Source organism: Mastigoproctus giganteus, chromosome 11 (genome assembly GCF_048544385.1).
Source record: "Mastigoproctus giganteus isolate SK-2022 chromosome 11, ASM4854438v1, whole genome shotgun sequence".
In the NCBI taxonomy this organism is placed as follows: domain Eukaryota; kingdom Metazoa; phylum Arthropoda; class Arachnida; order Uropygi; family Thelyphonidae; genus Mastigoproctus; species Mastigoproctus giganteus.
The window spans coordinates 155,055,030-155,079,195 of NC_143585.1; the positions used below are offsets into that span (position 1 = coordinate 155,055,030).

At 38.2% G+C, this 24,166-nt stretch overlaps 1 protein-coding gene across 1 annotated transcript in view; it reads left to right on the forward strand.

The window, feature by feature from the left end:
- LOC150078523 (MAM and LDL-receptor class A domain-containing protein 2-like) overlaps positions 1-24,166 on the forward strand; it is a 765,548-nt gene that overhangs the window by 111,984 nt on the left and 629,398 nt on the right. Inside the window, exon 8 of the mRNA XM_090384594.1 lies at positions 5,524-5,667. Coding sequence (XP_090240720.1) covers positions 5,524-5,667 — 144 coding nt within the window. The remainder of the gene's footprint in view (positions 1-5,523; positions 5,668-24,166) is intronic.

The following is a 24,166-nucleotide window of genomic DNA, read 5'->3' on the forward strand; positions in this document are numbered from 1 at the left end:
TAGAATTCCTCAATCATTTCTGAGTACACTCATAGACACGACCATACCTGGTCATGTCTATGAGTGTACTCAGTCTGGGTGATCATATTGCACCCCGCAGTGATGTGTTGGATCATTTCTGAGGCCAGGTGGCATCGTCAACATGTGTCATCTGATATTCCAGGTTCCTTTGTGATGTATTTTGTATAGTTTATGGTGTTGATTACCTGTTCTGGTATGGCCAGCATGACTCCTTCAGTCTCGGGGAAGAGCATTTGTGAGCCATGCATTGAAAGAAATGTTATCGATGTGATCTTGATGGAGATTGTAGTGTGTTCCATGTAGCGCCTGCCATATAGTGTCTTCTTTGCCCATCTTTCTGACTTCGTTTCTTGTACCGTCTGGGTTGAGTGGGGTATACCACTTATCTATCTTCCTTATGGCCTGATGGAGTGGTGCTGTGTTGTTCTCGAAGTATTCCTTCGGGTTAACTATCGCTGTTTTCTGTTGTTCTGATTTACACTCTGATTTACTGGCCCACTCTGTTTCTCTGCACAATTGCTCATTATACTCATCAGATTCATTAGGCCTATAATGCACACCTACTCTCATTTTTCCTTTCCCAATGCTTATGTCACACCAAACAGACTCAACATTGCATTATCCACCAACATCAATTGGATGCACTTCCTTAGATTTTATGTATTTTTTTAACTAACAGAATAACTCCTCCTCTCTTCTGTCCTGTCTGTCCTGTCTTTACACATTTACTCCCCAAATTACAATTCTGCACTGCTTATGTCTGTGTGACAAACCGTCTCTGCTATCCCAACAATATCTGCCTTTGACATCTTGACTAGCAGTTCAAGCTCATCGAATTTATTAACCATACTCCTAGGATTGGTGCACATGCAAGTATGCATGCACCTGTTTCTACTCTTAGTTACCCTAACACAGCCCATGTATTTACTTGTTCCACTATGACTCCTAGCAGTTCTGGAAATCTCCATTGCCTTGCTTTCCATGCTACTGCTCAATTGCATTTCAATAGAAACAGTGCAAGAATCACTTTTACCTCTGGCAGCGGCTGCTGTTAATCTTTTAGTCTGTGTATACCCCCAAGCTAGCAGTTTTCCAACACACCTAACAATTTTTCGATAGCATCAGCAATATTCTTGCACCCTTTCTATTTAAGTATATCCCATTCCTGTAGAAGCAGTCTCCCCTGTTAACAAGCACAGACCAGGTTTAAAAAATTTTTACCCCTTGAGCTTTGCACAACCTCTCCAGGGTTGAACTGATCGACAAGGCTCTTATCACATACTCCCTCCTATCGTGTCTGGGCAGAATTGCAGACACTTTCAAATTCATCTCTAACTCACAGCTTTTTTTCAGCATTGACTTGTACTTGTTAATTCCGCCAGTCTCCTACTCTTAATATCATTAGTGCCTACGTTTACAACAATATCACCCTTTGTGCCCTTAAAAGATGATATCTGCTCAAATGATATCAGATACCCTGGTCCTGTTACATCTATCCTTTTTGCACAATATATTCCATTTCCTTGACCGCAGAGTCACCTGCAACAACTAGTTCCTTTGGGACCAGTACATTCTGCCTTGGGGGTTGCCGCTGTTTTGCGTGATGTTGAAGTGCAAGCTCTGGCATTGATGTGGGCAGCTGAGAGCTTGATGGTCCCATCAGTTAAAATCCTAAGAGGGCATCCACCCTCTCCTTCAAGCTCTCATATAAGCCCATAACAATGCCGAGTTGTCACCTGATTTCTTCACACTCCTTATATCGTGCACACACAGAGACCTTCCCCTTAGCAATATCATGTCCCTTTCCTGATTTCTCCACAAACATGAAACAAGCAGTGCATTTCAATAGACTGTGATTCAGAGGACAACCGTTCCCACTCAGTTCTCCCCTGAGCCACAGCACTTCCATTAGTTTGAGCCTTTTGCTTTGCTGCTCTGGTCTGAGTCATGATTTCTATTGAAGTTCAATAAAATTCCAATACAAAATATAACCCTAAACTTATATCCCAATGCAGTTTTAACACTATATATTCGGTATCGAGTATTTATCTCTGAGTCACATTATATGACTTTCTGATCCCCTGTCAACTTATATGTATTAATTTATGATGTTAAATTTGTAAAAACGAGGTCGCTATTTATTTAGTTAAAAAATTACAATTCAATTGACAATGAAATTTAATAATATTATTAAATTTCACTGATTAATTGATTCTACTATACTCACTATATAGTTTTCCGTTAAACGTTATGCTATCTAGTTCGGTGCACACATTGTATCGTATAACAATGATGGCAAGTTATGAATGGTTAATCTACGGACATAAGGTATTATTTACTTTTGAAATTGCACTATTTAAATTCAAAATAAACCACTGAGCTTGACTAGGTCTATAAGCTACTTATAGAAAATAATTTAATCTAACAATTATGTCAATTAAACGTCTAAATATAATTAAAATCTTTGCATTCGCGGGAGCTGCAAAACTCGTCCTACACCTGGATTTGATACCCTTTCTGATACTAAGTAATAACCTACAAAATTTCTATCTGAATTCAAATTAAACTAAAGTATTGTTACTAGGAATATAAAGCAACTTAAAAAAATAAAGTAATATGCCAATTTGAGTCAATAAAAAAGCAAAAACGTCTCTATTAGCTGGAGCCATAAAAATTTCACCTCTTCCTAATCTAATCTAATCTAACAGATTTCTAATACACTGCTATGTATTTCGCTATCTAGTTTTATGTTAAACATTTCGGTATTCCGTATCGTATAACAATGGCGGCAAGTTACGAACGTAAAATCTATGGACACTGAGTATTAACTTTCTAAATTGCTATCTAAATTCAAAAAAAAAAAGAAAAAAAAAATTGCTGGATGCTACTCTAGTATTACTCTGCGCACCTATCTTTCAGAACATGATAGAGTGATAATTGCGTTTTACAAAAGTTTAATCACTGTTATGCCTGTGTCATAAATTAAATTTATTTAAAAGAGAATCAGCCTGTGGCACTGGTTTCCATGGTTTACAAGAAGAAAGTAAAGTAGAACCAGTGGAAGTAGTAACTAAATAAATTTTTAATATGACGATGAAGCTTTTGGTGTAACGAACCCCTTCCTCAGCAAGAAAGGTACATACATATATACAGAAATGCATCCATAACATAAAACGTTAGGAATGGAATTAACTAAACTAAATAGGCTGTGCATGCTCAGATGACTGGGAGAGTACATACATGAATGTGAGAGTGTTCAGTTACTTACTAGGCCAGATCAGGTGATTGTTGTTGGTACACGGCACGCATGTGGGATTGCTGCCAGCGTTTGTCCTGTTTCAAAACTACTGACTCCAAAATTGGGTGTAGTTTTGTACCTCTACTGCGATTTAAAACTTTGTGACAGCTAGATATATTTAGGGACTCTAGCCATAGGCGGTGATAGTGCTGGCGAGATTGGTCGATCAGCTCACCATCATACCTGGGGTTGAGGTCATGCTGAGTTGACCAAAAAAACCGTAACCTGTGTTTGTCAGGCAGTGTCATCACGTTTGGCCTCTCTACAAACAACATACACGGTATGGCTATGGGTACATCTCTGTCATTGCCAACATCGCAATGGAGCAGTTAGAGGAATGCATATTCCTGAACACACTGGTACCAATCACCATGTTATGCAGGTATGCAGCTGATATTTTCACCATCATCCCTGGGTTTCAGATGTGCCGCTGTTAGAGTACCTCAACTCCCTATGCCCCTTCATCCAGTTCACTTTAGAATTGCAAGTGAACGGGCCCCTTCCTTTCCTAGATGTCCTGGTAAGATAGGTGAACACTTGTCTGGAATACTCAGTATACCTAAAACCAGTGTGTTGCGAGCAATTCGTGAATAATGGGTACTTGTTATGCAAAAACAAAGCTTTCTGTAATGTAATTGGAATGTGTACTTCTTACTTAATCTTGCAATTAGTGGCTAATTCTTCCAGAAGGCACCATCAAACTCTACTTAGCATTAATATGTTATATAATTTGTTGATTTTAAAGACGCTTATAACAGTTATGGCTTTCTGAAAAGAACTGCAGTATTAAATTTTGATACTTTTTTTAATATATAATTATGCTTTGTTACTTTGGTGTATCAAAATGTAGATCGAAAGTGAAGATAAATTTTGTTTGGTTTCATTATTTAAATGAAAATAATTCATTACAGCTAAATAAGAATATCACCATTTTTAAAAGAGTATAGTGTCTTTTTGTCATTGCTACCCTTACCACCGTATGCACACACACACACACACACACACACACACACACACACACACACACACACACACACACACACACACACATGGCAATTACGTGCTCCCCACCCTCACAAAAGTAGAACTTGGAAAACTGTGTCAACATGTGCAAACTGATCATATCACATAGTTGAAAATGAAACTTAGAGCAGATAAAGTGTTTTAATTTGAGATCTATGGTATTAATGCCAGTTAAGACTACTGTGTGATTTGAGGATGTGTATGCTATATCACATATCCCACATATGCTACTGTGTGATATGTGATATAGCAATGCTGACATAAATAAAGATAATAATAAAATTTATTTTCTTTATAAGTATATAATAAATGATACTAGAACTGAGCTTCTAGTATTGTTTATTTTATACTTTTTGAACACTTATATATGCTTAATTTTCGAATTTCATATGCCCTGTATTTATTTTTATTTTATAAATAAACTATTTTAATTTTTATATTCTGCTATTGGTTGATTTGATTATAGTGGTATTAAAATTTATGTTTACTAACATTAAGATTTACTTTTAGATAAAGTAAATCTTCATGTAATTTTTTAAATTATTTATGTTGTATGTTCTAATTTCTTGTGCTAAGGACCTGAAATCCAGAAAGCCTCTGGTTCCAAGCTTTCAGTATAAGGGCTCCAGTACTGCATGTGATTTTCTGTCTTTTCACTAATGTTATTTTTTTTGCAATAAAATAAAATTGGGTACAAATTTATGCATGTTAATTGAAATTATTAATATCAGTAGGACCACTCATAATGCAGGTTAAGTTTCAGACCCCTGCTATAAAGCAAAAATCACCTGGAAGTGGAACATAGCCTTTTTTCACTTGCAAATGCATATAAAAGCCTAATAACATGTTTACACTATCATATGCTGTAAACAGACTGAGCATCAGGCAAACAAACAACGAAAATAATGAAAATGGATATAATTGAAAACCCCCCATATTAGCAGAACGCCGAAAAGCAAGGCCCTGTAGTTAATTTATTACAAAGCTTTGTTTTATTTTATTATTATTTTTTACATTAATTTTATTTCACTTATACCGTATTATTTCTTCAGTAGTCCTATTAGACAATTAGACAACTTGCCCATAAATAAACAAATGTCACTTATCAAATGCTAATAAAAATAGCTGCAGTAACTTTAGTAATTTTTAAAAAATTTATTTTTTATTATTTTTTTTTCCAGAAAATGTTCCATGTAATTTTGAAGCTAGTGATTTCTGTGGGTATGATCGTAATTCTCCAGATTTGGTTCAGTGGGAAAGAGTTTTAGCTAAAGAACAAAAACAGGTGGGACCTGACGTGGATAAGACATTTGGAACTGGGGAAGGTACAACTGTTATACTGTTCTTTAGTTATACACCCATCTGAAATTTGCTGTGAATAATAATAATAATAATTTACTTTTTACTTGTCTTACTTAAAATGTAATATTTCTATATTTCAATTATACATAACCTTCTTTTGTATAATAATCATGATAGGATTAAAAATTTCTTCCACTGATTTTATAAAAAGCATAACTGCCGTTAAGTGAACATGACTATCACCATGGAAATCGCTTTCGATGTTCAGAAAGTTGGACTGTTGAAAGATATGTATATAAGATCATAATCCAATGTGACTTGCTGAGTTAGAAAAAAATTGGATGAAATTATAGAATGACTAACTGTGATAAGTGGAATGAGGTGTGGAAGAAGGAACTGCTAATTGAGACTGGTAGAAAAATTAACAGAATGTTTAGAATATTCTAATGAAAAAGAAAACTATTCAATTGTAACCCCGTTATGCAGGCCTGTGCCTAATTTGAAAACAAAAACCAACCTGTTGGTTGGTTGTTGTTTTTCAATTAAAAAAAAGCTATCCTCCCTTTATAATACGAAATTGTCAACAAAAGAAATAGTTTATTCATAGCTTTTAGATAGAGATTTTTACATACCACATACCATACGATTGAAAATCATTCCTTGATTTCATAGTTGCAATATTTCAATAATTATTGAATTCATAATTCAATATTTGATTAGCATATACTGTAGGGCCATCATTCAATCTGCATTTGTTAGGTAATTTAATATTGTTTTGTATACAATTTTATACAGTTTAATATATACTATACCATTTTCACAAGACATGTGTGCCATATAAATTGCTCTTTCTAGTACCTTTATTTTTGTTTCTTTGAATTTTCTTGCAGATTCTTCTATTTTACAATCCCTCTTCAGCATCCAGCAATAGTCAACCACCATGTTGACATTCCACCTCCCTGGGTACTTCATCCCCATGCCTTTAATGTCTTGGTGAAACCTCTCACCCTATTCTTCACTAACACTACCCAGAATTTTCTGGAAGTAGTCGATTTGGCAGTGTAAGAAATGTAAATTGATATTCGTGTTGCAGCCTAGCCCAAATTCTTCAAGTTGGCCAAAATATTTTCAAGAGTTTTGAAAATATTTTGTAAATATTTGTAGTTTTCATATTTAATATTTGTCAACAAATATCCTTATTGTTCCCTAAGAAGTTCTCAACAACAGATCTGAAGCAAATCCATGCTAAATTTTCTCTTTTATTCGTTGTTCCCTCAAAATCTCGGTTACTCACCCGTTTAAAAATTTGAGGTGCAACAAAAATGCCTTGTTTTAGCTACTCTTGAGTAATCAATGGGTAGCATTAGCATTAGTAGAGGCATATTATGTAAGAAAGCAAGCTTATGCAGCATCAGCAAAAAAAAAAAAAAAAAAAAAAAGAAGGAAAGAAAAAAAAAAACACTCCCATTTCACCCCTCCGTTCATTCGAAATACCTGTTCAGCTGAGCCTTAAATTTGTTTAGGCTATCAACTTCCACAAGGGATGGAAGTCTGTTCCACCAACCAACTACCCGCTGGCTAAAGGCAAATTTCCGCACATCTATCCTACATCTGAATTTCCTCAATTTGAATTTATGCCCTCTTAGGTGATTATTCTCAGCGAGAGGAAGAATCCCATCAGCATTGAGCATGCTCAAACCATAACAAGGCTATATACGCCTCAATCAGATCACCTCGCAGGTGCCTAGTCTCCAGACACTGTAATTTGCAAAATTTAAGCCTTTCTTAGTAAGAGAAACCCTTTTTTCCATTCACTAATCTTGCTGCCCTTCTCTGTACTCGTTCCACCAGCTTTACATCGTTCTTGAAATGAGGCCTCCAGACAGTACTCAAGGTGTGGCCTGACTATTGCCTTATACAAGGGGTTAATCACCTCCTTATCCCTGCTAGAAAAATTCCTGTATATCATTGACAAGACACTATGAGCTACTCTTGCAGACCACCTGCACTGCTCAGAAAACTTCATATCTGCCTGCACAATTACCCCCAGGGTATTTTCATTCTCTACCACTGTCAGTGTAGTACCGCAGAGTTGATACGTTACTTGAAACAGTAACTCTGGGGTTACTGCTTCCCATATGTAGTATGTTACATTTCTCAATATTAAACATCATTTGCCACCTCTCAGCCCATCTGCTCAACCTTTCCAGATTCTGTTGCAGCAGCAGCACAGCATCAATAGTGTCCTTTAGTTCAAAATCCTTACTAACTGTGCATAACTGATTAAGATTTTCCTCTAATTCTTTGGGATCGTGGCTTATGACCACAATGTCATCTGCAAATCGTAAATGGTTTAGGTACTCTCCGTTCGCATTTACTTATTTCTGCGACCAGTCTATCTTCTGAAAGCATCCTCAAGGGCAGCAGTAAACAGCTTCGGAGATATCGTGTCTCCTTGTCGAACTCCTTTCTCGATTTTAAATTTCCAGTGCCTGAAACATTCCCTTATGCTGTATGGAGTCAAATGCCTTTTCATAATCCACAAATGCCAGGCATAATGGTGTTTTATATTCATTTGCTTTCTCCATTAGCTGTGATATTACGTGAAGGTGATCCATAGTTGAGAATCCTATCCTAAAGCCAGCTTGCTCTTTTGGTTGATTCTCATCAAGTATTCTTTCTAATCTGTTAGTAATGACCCTTGTGAACAACTTGTAGATGTGGGATAACAAGCTAATTGGTCTAATTTCCAATTTCTGATTTATCTCCTTTCTTATGCAGCAAAACTATGATTGCATTATTCCACTGCTTAGGCATCACACCTTTTCTAATGCACTTTGTGAAGAGCCTTGCCAGTTTTTGTGTTATGTCTCTTCCTCCCAATTTTAACAACTCTACAGTAACTTCATCTTTCCCCTGGGGCTTTCCGATTCTTCATTTTCTTCAATGCATGTTCTACCTCATCAGGAAGAATATCGGGTATGTCGTATGTGTTGCTACTTTGCAATCCATCTTCCCCACTGCTGGTATCATTCCCTCGCTCCTTGTATAATTCTCTATAGTAGTCTTCTGCTATTTGAATTATGCCTTCTCTGCTGTTTATAAGTACACCATCGCTATTCTTCAGTTTCAGTATCATTTATCTTTCTGTATTACTGCTCATGGCTGCTGATTTAAATCCTTTGTTTTCCCTGAATGCTTGTTCTACTTTTCTTGTGTTAAATCTTCTTATGTCCTCTCTGAGTCTCTTTCTAATGGCTTTGCATAACTCAGTATACTCAATTTTCTCCCTGTCAGTGTTTTTCTTGCTCTTCATTTGTCGCCTTCGGTTCATCATGACAAGTGTTTCTTGACTAATTTTTTCTTCTTTGGATTTCTTTTTCCCTATAGGTTTCTTGGGCTTTATCACTTTCAGAAAGTTGTAATATTCCTCGTTGATATCTTGGTCCTGAGTAGTCTGCAGAAGCTCAAACTTGTTCTTAAGTTCCAGTACATACTGCTTTTTCTCCTCCTCTGTTATCTCAAAGACCTTTGTATTATTTACTCGAGTCAGTTTTTTCCTTTCCTCTCCTACATCTATATCAAGTGTACATCTTACCATTCTGTGATCTCTTCCAACATTTACCTTATTCAGGATGATAACATCATTCACAATATATCTTCTGTTAGTGAGGATGAAGTCGATTTCATTAGTTGTTAATCCATTTGGACTCTTCCATGTCCACTTTCTGTTCACCCTTTTCTTGAAAAAAGTGTTCATTACTGACGGTCCTTGAGATTCTGCAAATTCCACAAGTCTTTCACCTCTTTTATTTCTTTCACCAATTCCAAAATTTCCTATAGTTCTTCTTTCTGCACTGTTTTGCTTTTTCCAACCTTAGCATTGAAGTCCCCCATAATAATAGTGTAGTGTGTTTTCTGCTCATCTAGAAGACTCTCAATTTCGGTGTACATTTCTTCAACCTCTTCATCATCATGGCTCGATGTTGGTGCATAAATCATTATAATCTTTAGCTTGTACCTCTTAGAAATCTTGAGTATTAGTCTTGACACCCTTGGTGATGTACTTTTGAATTCCAAAATGTTGTTTTTAAAATCTTTATGGACCAGAAACCCAACTCCACCTTCACTCCTTTCACTGTTTCCATTGGTGTACAGCAGATTTCCACTTGATAAACTTATAAGTGATTCATTTCTTCTTTTTGTTTCAGCCAAACCAATGATATTCCAATTCACATTTTCTTATTCCTTTTCCAGCTCTAATATCCTGTCTTCACTGATGAGTGATCATACGTTATAACAGGCCAAAATCAGTTTCCGTGCATGGCAGCCTGGTCTTACCCAGAGATTCTTAGCACCCTCCTCTTCCACTCTGATCCTCTCGCTGCCGTAAGAGGGAGAGTGAAAGCTACTGGGGACTGAGGGCCATTTGTATTGTTGTGCTGTCATATGCTGGAGGGTTTGGTCTTTTCCTCTTCACGCTGGCCAGGCGTCTTGAAGAGAACCATTCTACACGTTCGTTGCCACCTAAGTGACGTAACAGGGCTTACCATCGAGAAGGTGTGCATGAGTGGATTTTAGGGAGGCAGGCCAACCGGACTTCTCCTAAATCTTCTGTAATAGAGAGATATTGGATCCATCACTGTTTTAGGCTGAGTGTCTGATAACACACAGGATACCTGTTCCCCTCTAAGTCCCATGTTCTCTGTTCCGCCATCAGACTTTGCATTAACTATTCAAGCTGCATTCTTGTCAGAATGGACAGCAATCTGGCACTCTCAAACAAATAATAAACTCTTTCAATTTAAACACGATCCGAAAAATTGGCGCTCTAGTATCCATACATCAAGACGAGAAGAAGTAGTCCTGTCAAAGGCAAGAATAGGTCATACCCATCCAACCCATCTTTATTTACTTAGAGGAGACGATCCACCACAGTGTCCACATTGTTCTATAAATCTGACTATTAAACACATACTCATTGACTGCCCCTACTATAGACAAGACAGAACATCAACCCTGCTATCACTGGTAAATCTTAATAAACCAATAACTTTAGAGAATCACATTGGTGACAAGGCAAATATTTTAAAATTTTTCAATTTTCTGAAGCAGATTGGGCTTTTTAATCTTTTCTGATTTTATAAAAATTTTTGATTTCCCTATATAAAAAATGAATAGGCGCATTATAGTCATAGTAGCTTATGCACCATTAAACTCCCATAACAACAACAACAACAACAACAAGCGGCAGAGGAAGTAAGCAAACCCTTAGCCATAATTAAATGAGCTTCCCTGGTCTCGGGGAAGGTACCCATGGATTGGAGATGTCCAAATGTGACCCCAATCCACAAAGGAGGATCAAATGGAGACACAGGTAATTATAGACCTGTTAGTTTAACTTCTGTTCAAGGGAAATTAATGGAGGCACTGGTTAAAGAAGCATTACAGCATCATCTAGACAAGACTTCAGTTATAGCTCGGACACAGCATGGGTTTGTTAAAGGGAAGTCTTGTCTGACTAATTTGTTTGGATACTGTGTTGTAGTCACAAAGGAACTGGATGCAAAGAATAACTTTGATATCATATATTTGGATCTTATAAAGGCCTTTGATACTGTTGCACATGGAAGACTGCTGCACAAATTGGAGGCAAATTGTTGCTATGGATAAAGGTATGGATGAGTGGGAGAAGACAGAGAATGGTAATTAATGGACACTGCTCTTCGTGGACTAATGTTATTAGTGGAGTCCCTCAGGGATCAGTGTTGGGTCCATTGTTGTTTTCTGTATTTATAAATGATATTCATGATGGTATATCATGCTTAATGTCCAAGTTTGCAGATGATACAAAGGTTCGCGGGGTTGTTAATGACAGTACACTGCTGCAACAGGATCTAGAAAAGTTGAGCAGATGTGATGAGAGGTGGCAAATGAAGTTTAACCTTGACAAATGTAAAGTACTACGTATGGAAGCGGTAATCCCAGAGTAACGTATCAACTCTGTGGTACCACACTGACAGTGGTAAAGAATGAAAAGGACCTGGGGATAATTGTGCAGGCAGATATGAAGTTTTCTAAGCAATGCAGACGGTCTTCAAGAGTAGTTCATGTTGTCTTGTCAATGATATACAGTAATTTTTCTTGCAGGGATAAGGAGGTGATTACCCTCTTGTATAAGGCAATGGGAATGAACGGCCTCAGTAGCCGAGTGGGCAGGAGCAGGAGTGCAGTAGCACACGCTCTTTGAGTAGACCGGGGTTCAAGACCCTGTCTGCTGAATACGGTCGATCTGCCAACCCGCACTGGACCAGCGTGGCAGATTATGGTCCATTTCCCTCAGCATGAATTGTTGAGGAGGCTTCCATCCTGCAGTGGGTTGATAATGGCTGCACTTTCCTTTTTGTAAGGCAATGGTTAGGCCACACCTTGAGTACTGTATACAGGTCTGGAGGCCTCATTTTAAGAAGGATGTAGAGCTGTTGGAATGAGTACGGAGAAGGCCAAGAAGATCAGTGAATGGAACAAAGGGTTGCTCTTACGAAGAAAGGCTTAAGTTTTGCAAATTGCACTGTCTGGAGACTAGGCACCTGCGAGGTGATCTGATTGAGGTGTATAAAGCCTTGAATGTTTTGAGCATGCTCAATGCGGATGGGATTCTTCACCTTGCCCAAAATAATCGCCTGAGAGGGCATAAATTCAAATTGAGGAAGGACAGTTGTAGGATAGATGTGTGGAAGTTTGCCTTTAGCCAGTGGGTGGTTGATTGTTGGAAGAAAGTTCCATCTGTAGTTGTAGAAGTTGATTCAAGGCTGAACTTGACAAGTATTTGGAACGAGTGGATGGGTGAAATAAGGATTTTTTTTTTTTTTTTTTGGCTGATGCTATATAAGCTTGCCTTCTTGCATCATGTGCCTTTTTTTATGCTATTGCAAAATTATTTTGTATAAGTTATTTTGGGGTTACTGTTTCCCAGGTGTAACACTTTACATTTTGCTGTATTAAAGCATAGTTGCCATTTTCCTTGACCATCACTGAAGTCTATCTAGGTTACTCTGAAGATGCCCTACTTGGTGGCGATCATTAAATATTCTACCAATCTTTACACCATCTGCAAATTTAGACATTATGCCCTCTATCTCTTCGTCGTCATTTTTAAAAATCAAAAACAACAATGTCCCAATACTTATCGTTGGGGAAGCCCACTTCTGACCTCAACCCAATCTGAGGAATAATCATTTATCACAACCCTCTGACTCCTGTTCTGAAGTCATTCAGCTATCCATCTAAGGATTTTCCCCATGATTCCAACCTGTTCCAGCTTATAAAGTAACTACTTGTGTTCGACTGAGTCAAATGCTTTGCTGAAATCAAATAACAATATTAAAATCATTCCCTAAGTCCAGCTCTTGATTGACTCTGTCAAACTAGCTAACCAGATTAGTTAAACACGATTTTTCCTTTAGAAAACCATGTGGAGTATCCTTTAGAATTCCATTTCTTCCTAAATAATGCTGAATTCCACCCTTGATCATTACATCTATGATTTTCCTGACTACTGAAGTTAGACTGACCATCCAGTAATTTCCCACTTCACTCTTAGAACCGCCGTTACATATTGGAGATATATCGGCACTTTTTCTAATGCTGGGTGGGTAAAGTGCCTGCCTAGCAACCCAAAGGTCGCGGGTTCGAATCCCGCCTCAGGCTTGGATCAAACTACTGCAAAAACCTTGGGAGGTGCATTATGGCCACAGAAGCCGATGTGCCAACAACTACCAAATAAAAAAAACTAAAAAAAAAACCTTTCTAATACACTGGAAATACTCCCGAGTCCAGTGATGTTCTCGTAATTAGCCTCACTTTCCACCTCCCTTAAGATTATAGGGTATATACCATCAACCCAGTAGCCTTACTGGCCTGTTGGCTCGAAAGGTTTTTTATTAAATAAACATGTGAAATTTCCACATCATTATTTACATATTTTTTTAACTTCACTTCCATAATTTCTCATTGGCACAAGGGGTTTTTCTTCACTAAATATCGATGCAAAGTAACTGTTAAGTTCATCTTGCAACTTCAGCTTGGGTATCTAATACTATCCCACCCCCATTACATAAGGGTCCAATCTTCTCTTCTTTGCATTTATACAGGGTGTCTCAAAAACGTTGGTACAAACGTTTAGGGGAGGTAGGTAACATCTAAAGGAATGTGAATCACATAGGAACCCATAACCGGAAACGTCATGGGAAAGTAGTAGCAGAGGCACAAGAAGCAGAAAAGACACAAGACAGTAATTAGTGGCAAACATTTATTTGACATAATATTAACAATGGAGTACGAGATGGATGCATTTCTCATCTTTCTACTGTCAAAGAAACCCACCTGGAGTTTCTTTGACAGTAGCAGCAGCGCAGACGAGCCTCGCCGCGAGATCCATTTCCATCTCCCCAGGCAATTCATACATGATAGATTTGAGGGGCCCCCCCCTTCACAGAAAGAAATCAAGGCTCAATAAATAAGGTGAGCGTGGGGGGCCAGGCAACGGGTCCATCACGGCCAATCTATCAATGCCCAAAACGCCTGTTCAAATGGTCAAAAACACACCTTCCATAATGGGCAGTTGCCCTGTCATGTTGAAACCAAATGTTGCGTCTCACATTTGCTGGAACATCATCAAGTAACCCAGATAGAACTTGTTCAAGAATGATCCAATATTTAGCGGAGTCTGTGCGGGATGGTAACAGGTATAGGCCGACTAAGTAGTCACCGACCATACCTGCCCACACATTTATTGCGAAGCAATGTTGTGCCGCATGGGGGCACACACCGTGTGGGCCCTCTGTTAATCCATACACTAGGTGCATGTCTGCCAGCTCACAGTTCGTATATCGATGCATGCTCTTCGTGCGGCGACTACTGCTTGAATGAGTAAACCAGAAATTTTCCCTCTCGCAAACTGATGAACAGTGCCGTGTACCGACTTATGGTGATATTTACAGTTATGGGTTCCTATGCGATTCACATTCCTTTAGATGTTACCTACCTCCCCTAAACATTTGTACCAATATTTTTGAGACACCCTGTATATGTGAAGAATTCCTTATCCCCCTTTCTTGCTCTGTTTGCCAGCGATGTCTGATAATCTGACTTTGCCAGTGTTTGACCAGATTGTTGAATGTAAGGGATAATCAACGAAAAAGCTACAGATCATAAGTTGACTGTGAGAAGATGAGCATCGGGGTGTATTTTTTATGTTGCACCGTTACAGATCAATTTGTAGCTGTTATAGGCTTTAATACTTTTTATTGCTGTATGACTTTTCCATGCCATCTTTTTCTGCTCAGATAACCTGGACTTCCTTATTCATCCACCATGGAATCCTCCTCATGGAGTATTTTTTAATAGTATATAAGCATTCATGGCTTCTGTGATTAATGTTTTAAAGGTATACCATAATTCAAATGTATTCACTCTCTGTCCGATATATCTACCCATTTAATAGAGGCCATGTAGCATCTTAAGGCATTGTAATTTCGTTTTCTGAAATTATAACTCATTCCTTTGCCTTTAACTACTGCTACATCTGTCTTTCTTTATCATCCATCACAGAACTGTGTGATAATTTCCTGCTACTGGTGCTTGTACTGTCAGTCTTATTATGTCATCTGGTTCATGGGTGATGATGAGATCTAGAATATTGTTTTCCCTAGTATTCCCTAGTATCCCCTGATATGGTGCTACAAATAAATATGTCTAAAAAATTGTCAGATCGTGTATCTGAATATCAGTAGTCCCCCACAAGAATAATAATAAAAACCACTCCATAAAATCAGGTTGCCTGCTGTATACCATTATTATCTACTATTGTAAAAAAAAAAAAAAAAAAAAAAAAAAAAAATTGTTACAGCTCCTTTCCTCTTTGAAACTCATATCACAATCCATTTCAAGTGACAAACATTAGTATGGCAGCCTCTTACATGATAACATATAGATAGACATCAGGCGGAAATTCTATTAAAACTTGTATTGCATCAGTAGACTCGTGAAGATGTGTATAGCCTCTCAGTTCAAGATGCCATACACATCTTCATTATGATAAATTGCTGAATTGAAAAGATCTTGTGGTCATTGAATTTCTGCGCAGCAGAGCTCAGTCAGATGTGCTGCATTCCTCACAGTTGCCAAGAAAATGCAGTCATAAAATACGGCCAATATTTTTCGCCTAATGCCTCATTCTCTCCTTGTAATTTAGGCAATCATAGCCATAAATTTTTGAATATTTATGATGTGAGTTGTAAAGCATATCTGCCTGTCAGTCATTACTTCCAGGTACAGTAATTGCTCAACTTATGTGGATTTGAGTTACGCAGTTGCGTATCTTCTACTTACGACTAGCCACTGCATCCATTGGGCCACTTTAAATATAATAGATTGCTTTAGTGTCTGCTAATGTGAATTGATAATGGCATTGGCTTTTTGTTTTCACCCTAACCACTTAAGTGTAAGTTGTATCTTGTGAGCTTATACTTGTTGAACCCTAAATATGTCTGCAAAAAGAAAAAATGGTGATAAGAAGAGGCACATTATAACTATGGGACTAAAATCGAAATTATTAAACAACATGAAAACGGCAAGAAATTTGTGGACATTGCATATGTTTACAAAAATAATGAATCGACTGTTAGAACCATTATAAAAGATGAAGTTCGGATTATGCAGCACATAAAATTTCTATGCCAATGCAATCTATAATCATATCCAAAAGAAGAGGCTTATTAATAGAAGAAATGGAAAAATTGTTGATGATTTGGAGTGAAGACATGGAAGAACAACAAATGTCAATAAGTCTTGTGCTCATACAAGAAAAAGCCTCGAGTCTTTTTGAAGAACTAAAGTGTAAACGTGGGGAGAACATTGCTAGTGAAACATTCATTGCAATCCATGGATGGTTTCAAAGATATAAGGGCCATGGTAAACAATACAACATCAAAGTTACAGGTGAGGCTGCAAAGTGCACACATAGTAGCAGGTACGGAGTTCCCCAAGACTTTGGCAGAAATCATCAAATACGAGGATTACCTACCACAACAGGTCTTCAATGTAGATGAGACTGGTTTATATTGGAAAAATTGCCAGACTGTTCTTACATATCTCAAGAAGAAAAAATTATGCCAGGATTTAAAGTATCAAAGAACAGATTAATTCTTCTTTTTGGTGGAAATGCTTCTGAAAGTTGCAAAATAAAACCACTGTTAGTTTACCATAGCAAAAATCCAAGGGCCTTCAAAAATATTTCATAGCATCGGTACCTGTTGTGTGGAAGTCCAATCAAAAAGCATAAGTGATACAAGAAATTTTTCAGGACTGGTTTCTCCATCATTTTGTGAAAGAAGTTAAAAAATATTGCCAAGAAAACAACCTAACATTTAAGATATTACTGCTGGTTGATAATGCACATGGTCACCCAATAATTATGTGTGACTATCACAAAAACATAAAAGTTATATTTTTGCCTGTAAATACAACTTCCCTCATTCAACCTATGGATCAGGGTCTAATCCTTGGGGTTTGGACCTTGAGGTTGTTGCAGACATTCTCTCGGATATGCTATACAAGTTGTGCTTGCTACCTGGGAGTCTAAAATGCTGATGGCACTGATATTTGGGTGACACCTAAGTCAAGTGGACCCAATATCAGTGAAGTCCAGATGTTCTGTGACAGCCAGATCTTCTGTTTGCACCTTCACGATGGTGGGACTGTTAGTAATCCTGGGTATAACTCCCATGTGTTACCAAGCAATAATAGGTGGTAGATTAATCTCATCAATCGGTGCAATACCACTACTTTGCTTATTGGAGGCTTGAAGTGGTGGAACTCATGTTTAGTCTCCAGATCTAAGTCCGGTCAACCCTTCCCCATCTCTTCCATCATGCAGTATGACTGATATCTTTTGAGGTTATGATGAACACCATGGCGAGATCCAAACTTCCTTACATTTTGAGGGCACAGCTCTAAAACGGTGTTTGCAGGCCGGCCAGTAGTCAATACTATTGGTAACTTTCTAGGAGGCTTCCTGATCAGCTAATGTATAATCATTCTACCTCTACTCTGCCAGATAGTCAGATAGTGACTGGAGGGAGTCCGAATAGTGTGTATGCAGAGGGGCATTGTCAAGGCCACGTTATATCAAGGAACTGGGTATATTCTTACCATGTCTATGCCTTATCCAAAAATTTCATTACTTCATATAGCATATTCCCCCCCCCCCTACTTTTTCCTACTATTTAATATACCATCAGTTGTCAAACTAAAAGAGCAAGCTTATCTGTGAAAAGATCTAAACCTCACAAACACTTCCTAGTTCACAAATAGACGTGGTCTCAGTTCTAATCTCAATGATGCCCATTTCCACTTACAGTCTGGCAAATCCCATATACTTTTTCTGACAGAATCTCACTTATTTGTTGATTCAACCACTGCTCATCTCAGTTGTCCAAATATTCGCTGTATGATTACATTCATCTCAAAAGGGTACTTGTGCATGTGTCCATTCCGATATTCCCTGTCAGAGACTTGGTAATTTGGAATCTCCTCTTTTCGATCTTCTCTGGCTTAAAAATCTGGCCACCTCATTGTGTCAAATTCATCTGTTGTCTCTACTATTCTCCCAACTCTGGTAATCACATGAAGCTCCTTAACTTTCTCTCTTTGCAACTTGACTGTCTCCAGTCCAACTTTCTTAATAGTGAGGTAATTTTCTTTGTTGATTTTTATGTTCGCAACCCCAGCTGGCTTCCATTTTCTAGTCATACAGACCCAGCTGGTTGAGATGCTGAGGCTTTTGCAATTACTAATGACCTCACACAGTTTGTTCATTTACCTATGAGAATACCGGACAATCCTAATCAAACAGCAAAAATGCTTGATCTTTTTCTCACAAACAACCCTGCAAAGTACAAGGTTGAAGTGAGTGGTCCTTTAGACACCTCAGATTATAATTTGTGATTGTCTCTTCTCCAATGGAGCCTTTATCTCATGGCTATTCCAAACCTCCTGTTGTTTGGCATTACAAGTGTGCAAAATGGGATGACCTGCCAGATTTCTTTTCTTCTATTCCTTGGTTGGATTACTGATTCAAAACTTCTGATATCAATGTTTGCTGAGATCGTGTCAGTGAAATTTTTCTTATAGCAGTGGAATCCTATATTCCACACTCCACTTTAAAATCTCGTCCTCTATCTAAACCTTGGTTTTCCAATAAATGTGCTAAGGCTGTTCAAGAAAAGAATGTTGCATATCGTAATTAGCTTGTTTCCAATTCTTCAGTTTCATTTTCTGCCTACACCAAACCTCACAACAATTACAAAGTAGTTGTTGATAACTCCAAACTAGATTTTGAACAGGCTAAGAATAGAAATCTTGTTTCTTGCCCGGCGCGTCCGTAGCCAGGTGGGAAGGAGCAGCAGTGCGTAGCACACGCTTCTTGATTAGACCGGGGTTCGAGCCCGTCACCACCACATACGGAGAATGCGGAAAGGTCAGGGAATGACCACCGCATATCCCCGGAGCAATATGGCCTTAGTTGCTAATGCTCCAAAAAACAACAACAACAACAACAACAAGCTTCTTGCCCTAATGGTAGCCTAGCATTCTGGTGTCTTGCCAAAGCTTTTGGCTGCAACCTTTGCCCATCTCTGCTCCCACCTCAATCAGGTGGTTCTATTGTAACTTCAGCCAAGGATAAAGCTAACCTGCTATCATCTCATTTTTCTTCTAACAAATGTATTAATGATCTTGGTAAAACACCTCCCATCATTCTCAACAATCTTCATTCAGTGTCTCCTGTGGTCTTCCGTCAAAAGGATGTCAGAAGGATTTTGATTAATTTTGATGTTAAGAAAGCTCCTAGTCCTGATGATATTTCTTTACGTGTTCTCAAAACCTGTGCTCTTGAACTTACTCCTGTTCTTTGCCGCTTTTTTTCACTTTCTTATTCCAAAGTTGGATGTTTTTCCTTCTGCTTGGAAATTTGCTCATATCCAGCCAATTCTTAAAAAGGTCGACAAATCCCTCCCATCCAATTATCGTCCCATTGCAATTACTTCTACTCTTTCTAAAGTAATGGAGAAATGAATTAATCACCAACTCTTAAACTACCTAGCAACCTTCTGTCTGATAAACGATCACCAGTATGGATTCCATCAGTGTCGATCCACCGGTGATATTCTGGTTAATGTTACCTATTTATGGAAAAATTTCTTGGAAATGTTCAGTGAAACACAAGCAGTTGCTCTTGTCATCTCAAAGGCTTTCAATCTTGTTTGGCTTAAAGGTCTTCTAAACAAGCTTCCATCTTATGATTTCCCAACTATTTTTTGTAATTATTTATCCAGTTTTCTCTCTGACCGCTCACTGAGAATGATGGTAGATGGCCCCTTTGTCTTCTCTAACTTCTCCAGTAATGCTGGTGTCCTCCAAGGTTCAGTTCTTTCTTCCACTCTTTTCCTCTTGTATATTAATGACCTTCTTCCATTGATCAGAAATACTATTCTTAGTTTTGCTGATGATAGCACATTGCATTTCACTTTCCAGTTTGAGAAACCTCACCTGCTCAATCAGCTGCAACTTCTCGAATATCCACTACCAATTCCTTAAATTCCAATCTCCAGGTAATTCTCTAGTGGGGCATAGTCAACTTAGTTGATTTCAGTCCTTCTAATACTCAGCCCTGTCTTATATCTTGCAAAAAAGATTCTTCTTCTCGTATGCTTAACTTGGACATTCTGAGATCTTGGCAGGATGATATATCTCTTTTGGAGAATCCTGACTACTAATCTCTCTTGGCACAAGCACATACAAATATTGCTTCCTCTGGGGTGGTGCCCCCAAAACTTCTCTCAGGCTTCTAGATTCCATTCCATAGAGGGCAGTTAGGTTAATTAATGACTCATCTATAACAGAATCTCTCCACTTTCTGTTTCTGCTGCATGCCTTTTCTACAGATACTTCCATGGGCCCTGTTCTGAATTAGCTTCTATAATTCCCACTCTCTCTCTCTTTCAAAATAGTTCGAGCATGTGCCACCACCAGCCAACATCCGTCTACTATCCAACTTCAAACTCATAGAACCAACTTTTCATCTTCTTTGTTTTTTAATTCAGCTGCCCTTTTCTGGAACAAACTTCCTTCATACGTATTTCCTCGAAATTACAGTCTACAGAAGTTCAAGTTTAATGTCAACAAATATCTTCTTTCATCTTGTGAACCTTTGACCTATGCTTGGTACTAATTACTATAGGTTGTAATACCTCTCATGTTTGAGGTTTTCATAAAAGAAATAAATAAAAATTCAGACATTCAAAAAGTATTATCTACAAACAATATTTAGACAGGCAGTAAGGGCCACTGAAGGATAGAATGTCAGATCATTGAAGCAGTTTTGGAAAGAATTCCACATTTACAAAGCTATTAAAAACATTGGTTCTGCCTGGAGTGAAATTACAGTATCAAACATGAATGTCTTCTAATAGAAACTTGCCCCCCCAGTTTGATGCTTCTGGAAGTGAAGAAAATGAAGATTTAATTAGAGCTTGTGGAAATAACCAGAACATTGGAATTAAATTTAGAGGAAGATGACTTTATTGAATTGTTGCACAGTCATAGAAAGGAATTAAGTAGTGAAAGTTTGATGGAGCTTGGTATCAATAAAATGAAGACTAGGTTTTGGAGGACGAACAGGAAGTTTAACCCTCAAAATGATTTGATACTAAAGAAATGGTAAAATGCTTTAGAGTGATCAATGAAGGACTAGCTGACTTAAAATCTCAGGATCCAGCCACCAAAAAGTTTGAGAAAGTGATTGAAGCAGTTCATGATGCATCTGCATGCTACAAACAGATTTACGACAAGAAAAAAAGAAATACAGTGCAGGCATCATTGGAAAAGTACTTCAAGACACCACCAAAATCTCCAGAGTCTGAGAACATATTAAATGATTAGTATAGAATGGGTATTTTCAGTTAAATTAGATATGTTTTTATATTTATGTACGAGTATGTACTCAATAGGATATTGAATAAAGATTTATTTTCCACAAAATTTTCATAAATATAAGCTGATTTGCTTGAATTTTCCTTTCAATTAATTTAAAATTCGTGTGAAAGAAAAAATATATCATATTCAAGCACTTAGTAGTAGTAAAAGCAAGTGTATGAGCTTATGCAGCATCAGCCAAAAAAAAAAATCACACCATTCCCTCCAAATACCTGTCCAGTTCCTCCTTAAATTTATTTAACCTATCAAGCTCCACAACGACAGATGGAAGTTTGTTCCAGCAGTTAACCACCCACTGGCTAAAGGCAAATTTCCGCACATCTATTCTACTTCTGTCTTTTCTTAATTTGAATTTATGCCTCCTTAGGTTCGTAATCTGAACAAGTGAAATGATCCCATCAGAATTCAGCATGCTCAACCCATTCAAGGCCTTATACACCTCAATCAGATCACCGTGCAGGTGCCTAGTCTCCAGCCACTGCAATTTGCAAAACTTAAGCCTCTCTTGGTAAGAGAATCCCTTCATTCCCCTCACCAATCTTGTTGCCCTTCTCTGTACATGATCAAAAAAATCTACATCCTTCCTAAAATTAGGTCTCCAGACCTGTACGCAGTACTCAAGGCGTGCCCTGACCATTGCCTTATACAGAGGGACAATCATCTCCTTCTCCCTGCTAGCAAAATTCCTATATATTATTGACAAAACCCCAATGACTTGCCCTGGCAGCCTGTCTACATTGCTCAGAAAACTTCATATCTGACTGCACAATTATTCCCAGGTCTTTTTCATTTTCTACCACCTTAAGTGTAGTACCACCCAGTTAGTATGTTTCTCTGGGGTTACTTCTACCCATATACAGTACTTTGCATTTGTCAAGGTTAAACTTCAGTTGCCACTTCTTAGCCCATCTGCCCAAATTATCCAGATCCTGTTGCAGTAGCACACTGCCATTACTGTCGGGCACCTCCATAGCCAGGTGGGAAGGAGCAGCAGTGCGTAGCACACGCTTCTTGATTAGACCGGGGTTCGAGCCCATCACCACCAAATACGGAGGATGCAGAAAGGTCAAGGAATGACCACCGCATATCCCGGAGCAATATGGCCTTAGTTGCTAATGCTCCTAAAAACCAAAGTAACAACAGCCATTACTGTCATTAACAACCCTGCCAACCTTTGTATCATCTGCAAACTTCAACACTAAGCCTGATATACCTTCATCGATATCATTGATAAATATACAAAACAACAGAGCACCCAAGACCAAACCCTGTGGGACGCCACTAATAACATTAGTCCACGATGAGCAGCACCCATTAATTACCACCCTCAGTCCTCTCCCACTCAACCATCCTTTTATCCATTGTAGCAACTTACCCGTAATACCATTCTGCCCCAATTTTTACAATAGTCTTCCATGCGCAGCAGTGTCAAAAGCTTTCCTGAAATCCAAATATATGATATCAAAATTATTTTTTGCATCCAGCTCCTTTGTAACCACATCATAATATCCTATCAAATTTGTCACACAAGACTTTCCCTTAACAAACCCATGCTGTGTCTGAATTATTGCTGCAGTCTTGTCTAGATGATCCTGCAGTACATCTTTAACCAGTGACTCCAGTATTTTACCTGGAACAGAAGTTAAACTAACTGGTCTGTAATTACTCGTGTCACCCTTCAATCCCCCCTTTGTGGATTGGGGATACATTTGCACATCTCCAGTCTGTTTGGACCTCCCTTGAGTCCAAGGATGCTCTCATAGTTATGGCTAAGGGTTTGCTTAGTTGCTTTGCCGCCTCCTTTAATATAACTGGATAGATCCATCCACCCCAGGTGCCTTCCTTATGTTTAACTTCAACAATTTCTCCTCCACTTTGCTCTCAGTTATTACAAAATCATTAAGCACCATGCTACAATTTGATAACCTTCTGCCATTTTCAAACCATAATAACTCCTCATGGGTGAATGTAGATACAAAATACTAATTAGTTTGCTTGCTGTCTGAGCAGGATCATCAACAGTCGAACCATCGATATCAAGTGGACCGATCAGATTCATCCCCTTCCTTTTAGAGTTTATATAAGAAATAAATCCTTGCTGTTATTCTTAGCATCCTTTGCCAAAGATTTCTTGTTATCCTTGCTTCGCCTGACTAACCTCCTTTGTGACCTGATTACAGACTAACTTATATCTGCCACAGGCTTCTGAGTTGCTTGATAATTTATATGCCTCCCATGCATTTTTCTTCTCTGTCATGAGTCTCATTAGTTCATATGATAACCATTTAGGCCTAAACCTTGAACAATATGTTTCCATCAGTTCCTTCCCCAATCATCATCTGTAATGGACAGGAGATAAACCTTCCTGGGGATATTGGAAACATCCTTGCAGAATCGTTTGCTCACCATTCTGTATCATCCACATGTAATCCATCTTTCCTAAAAGTGAAATCAGTAGCAGAAAAA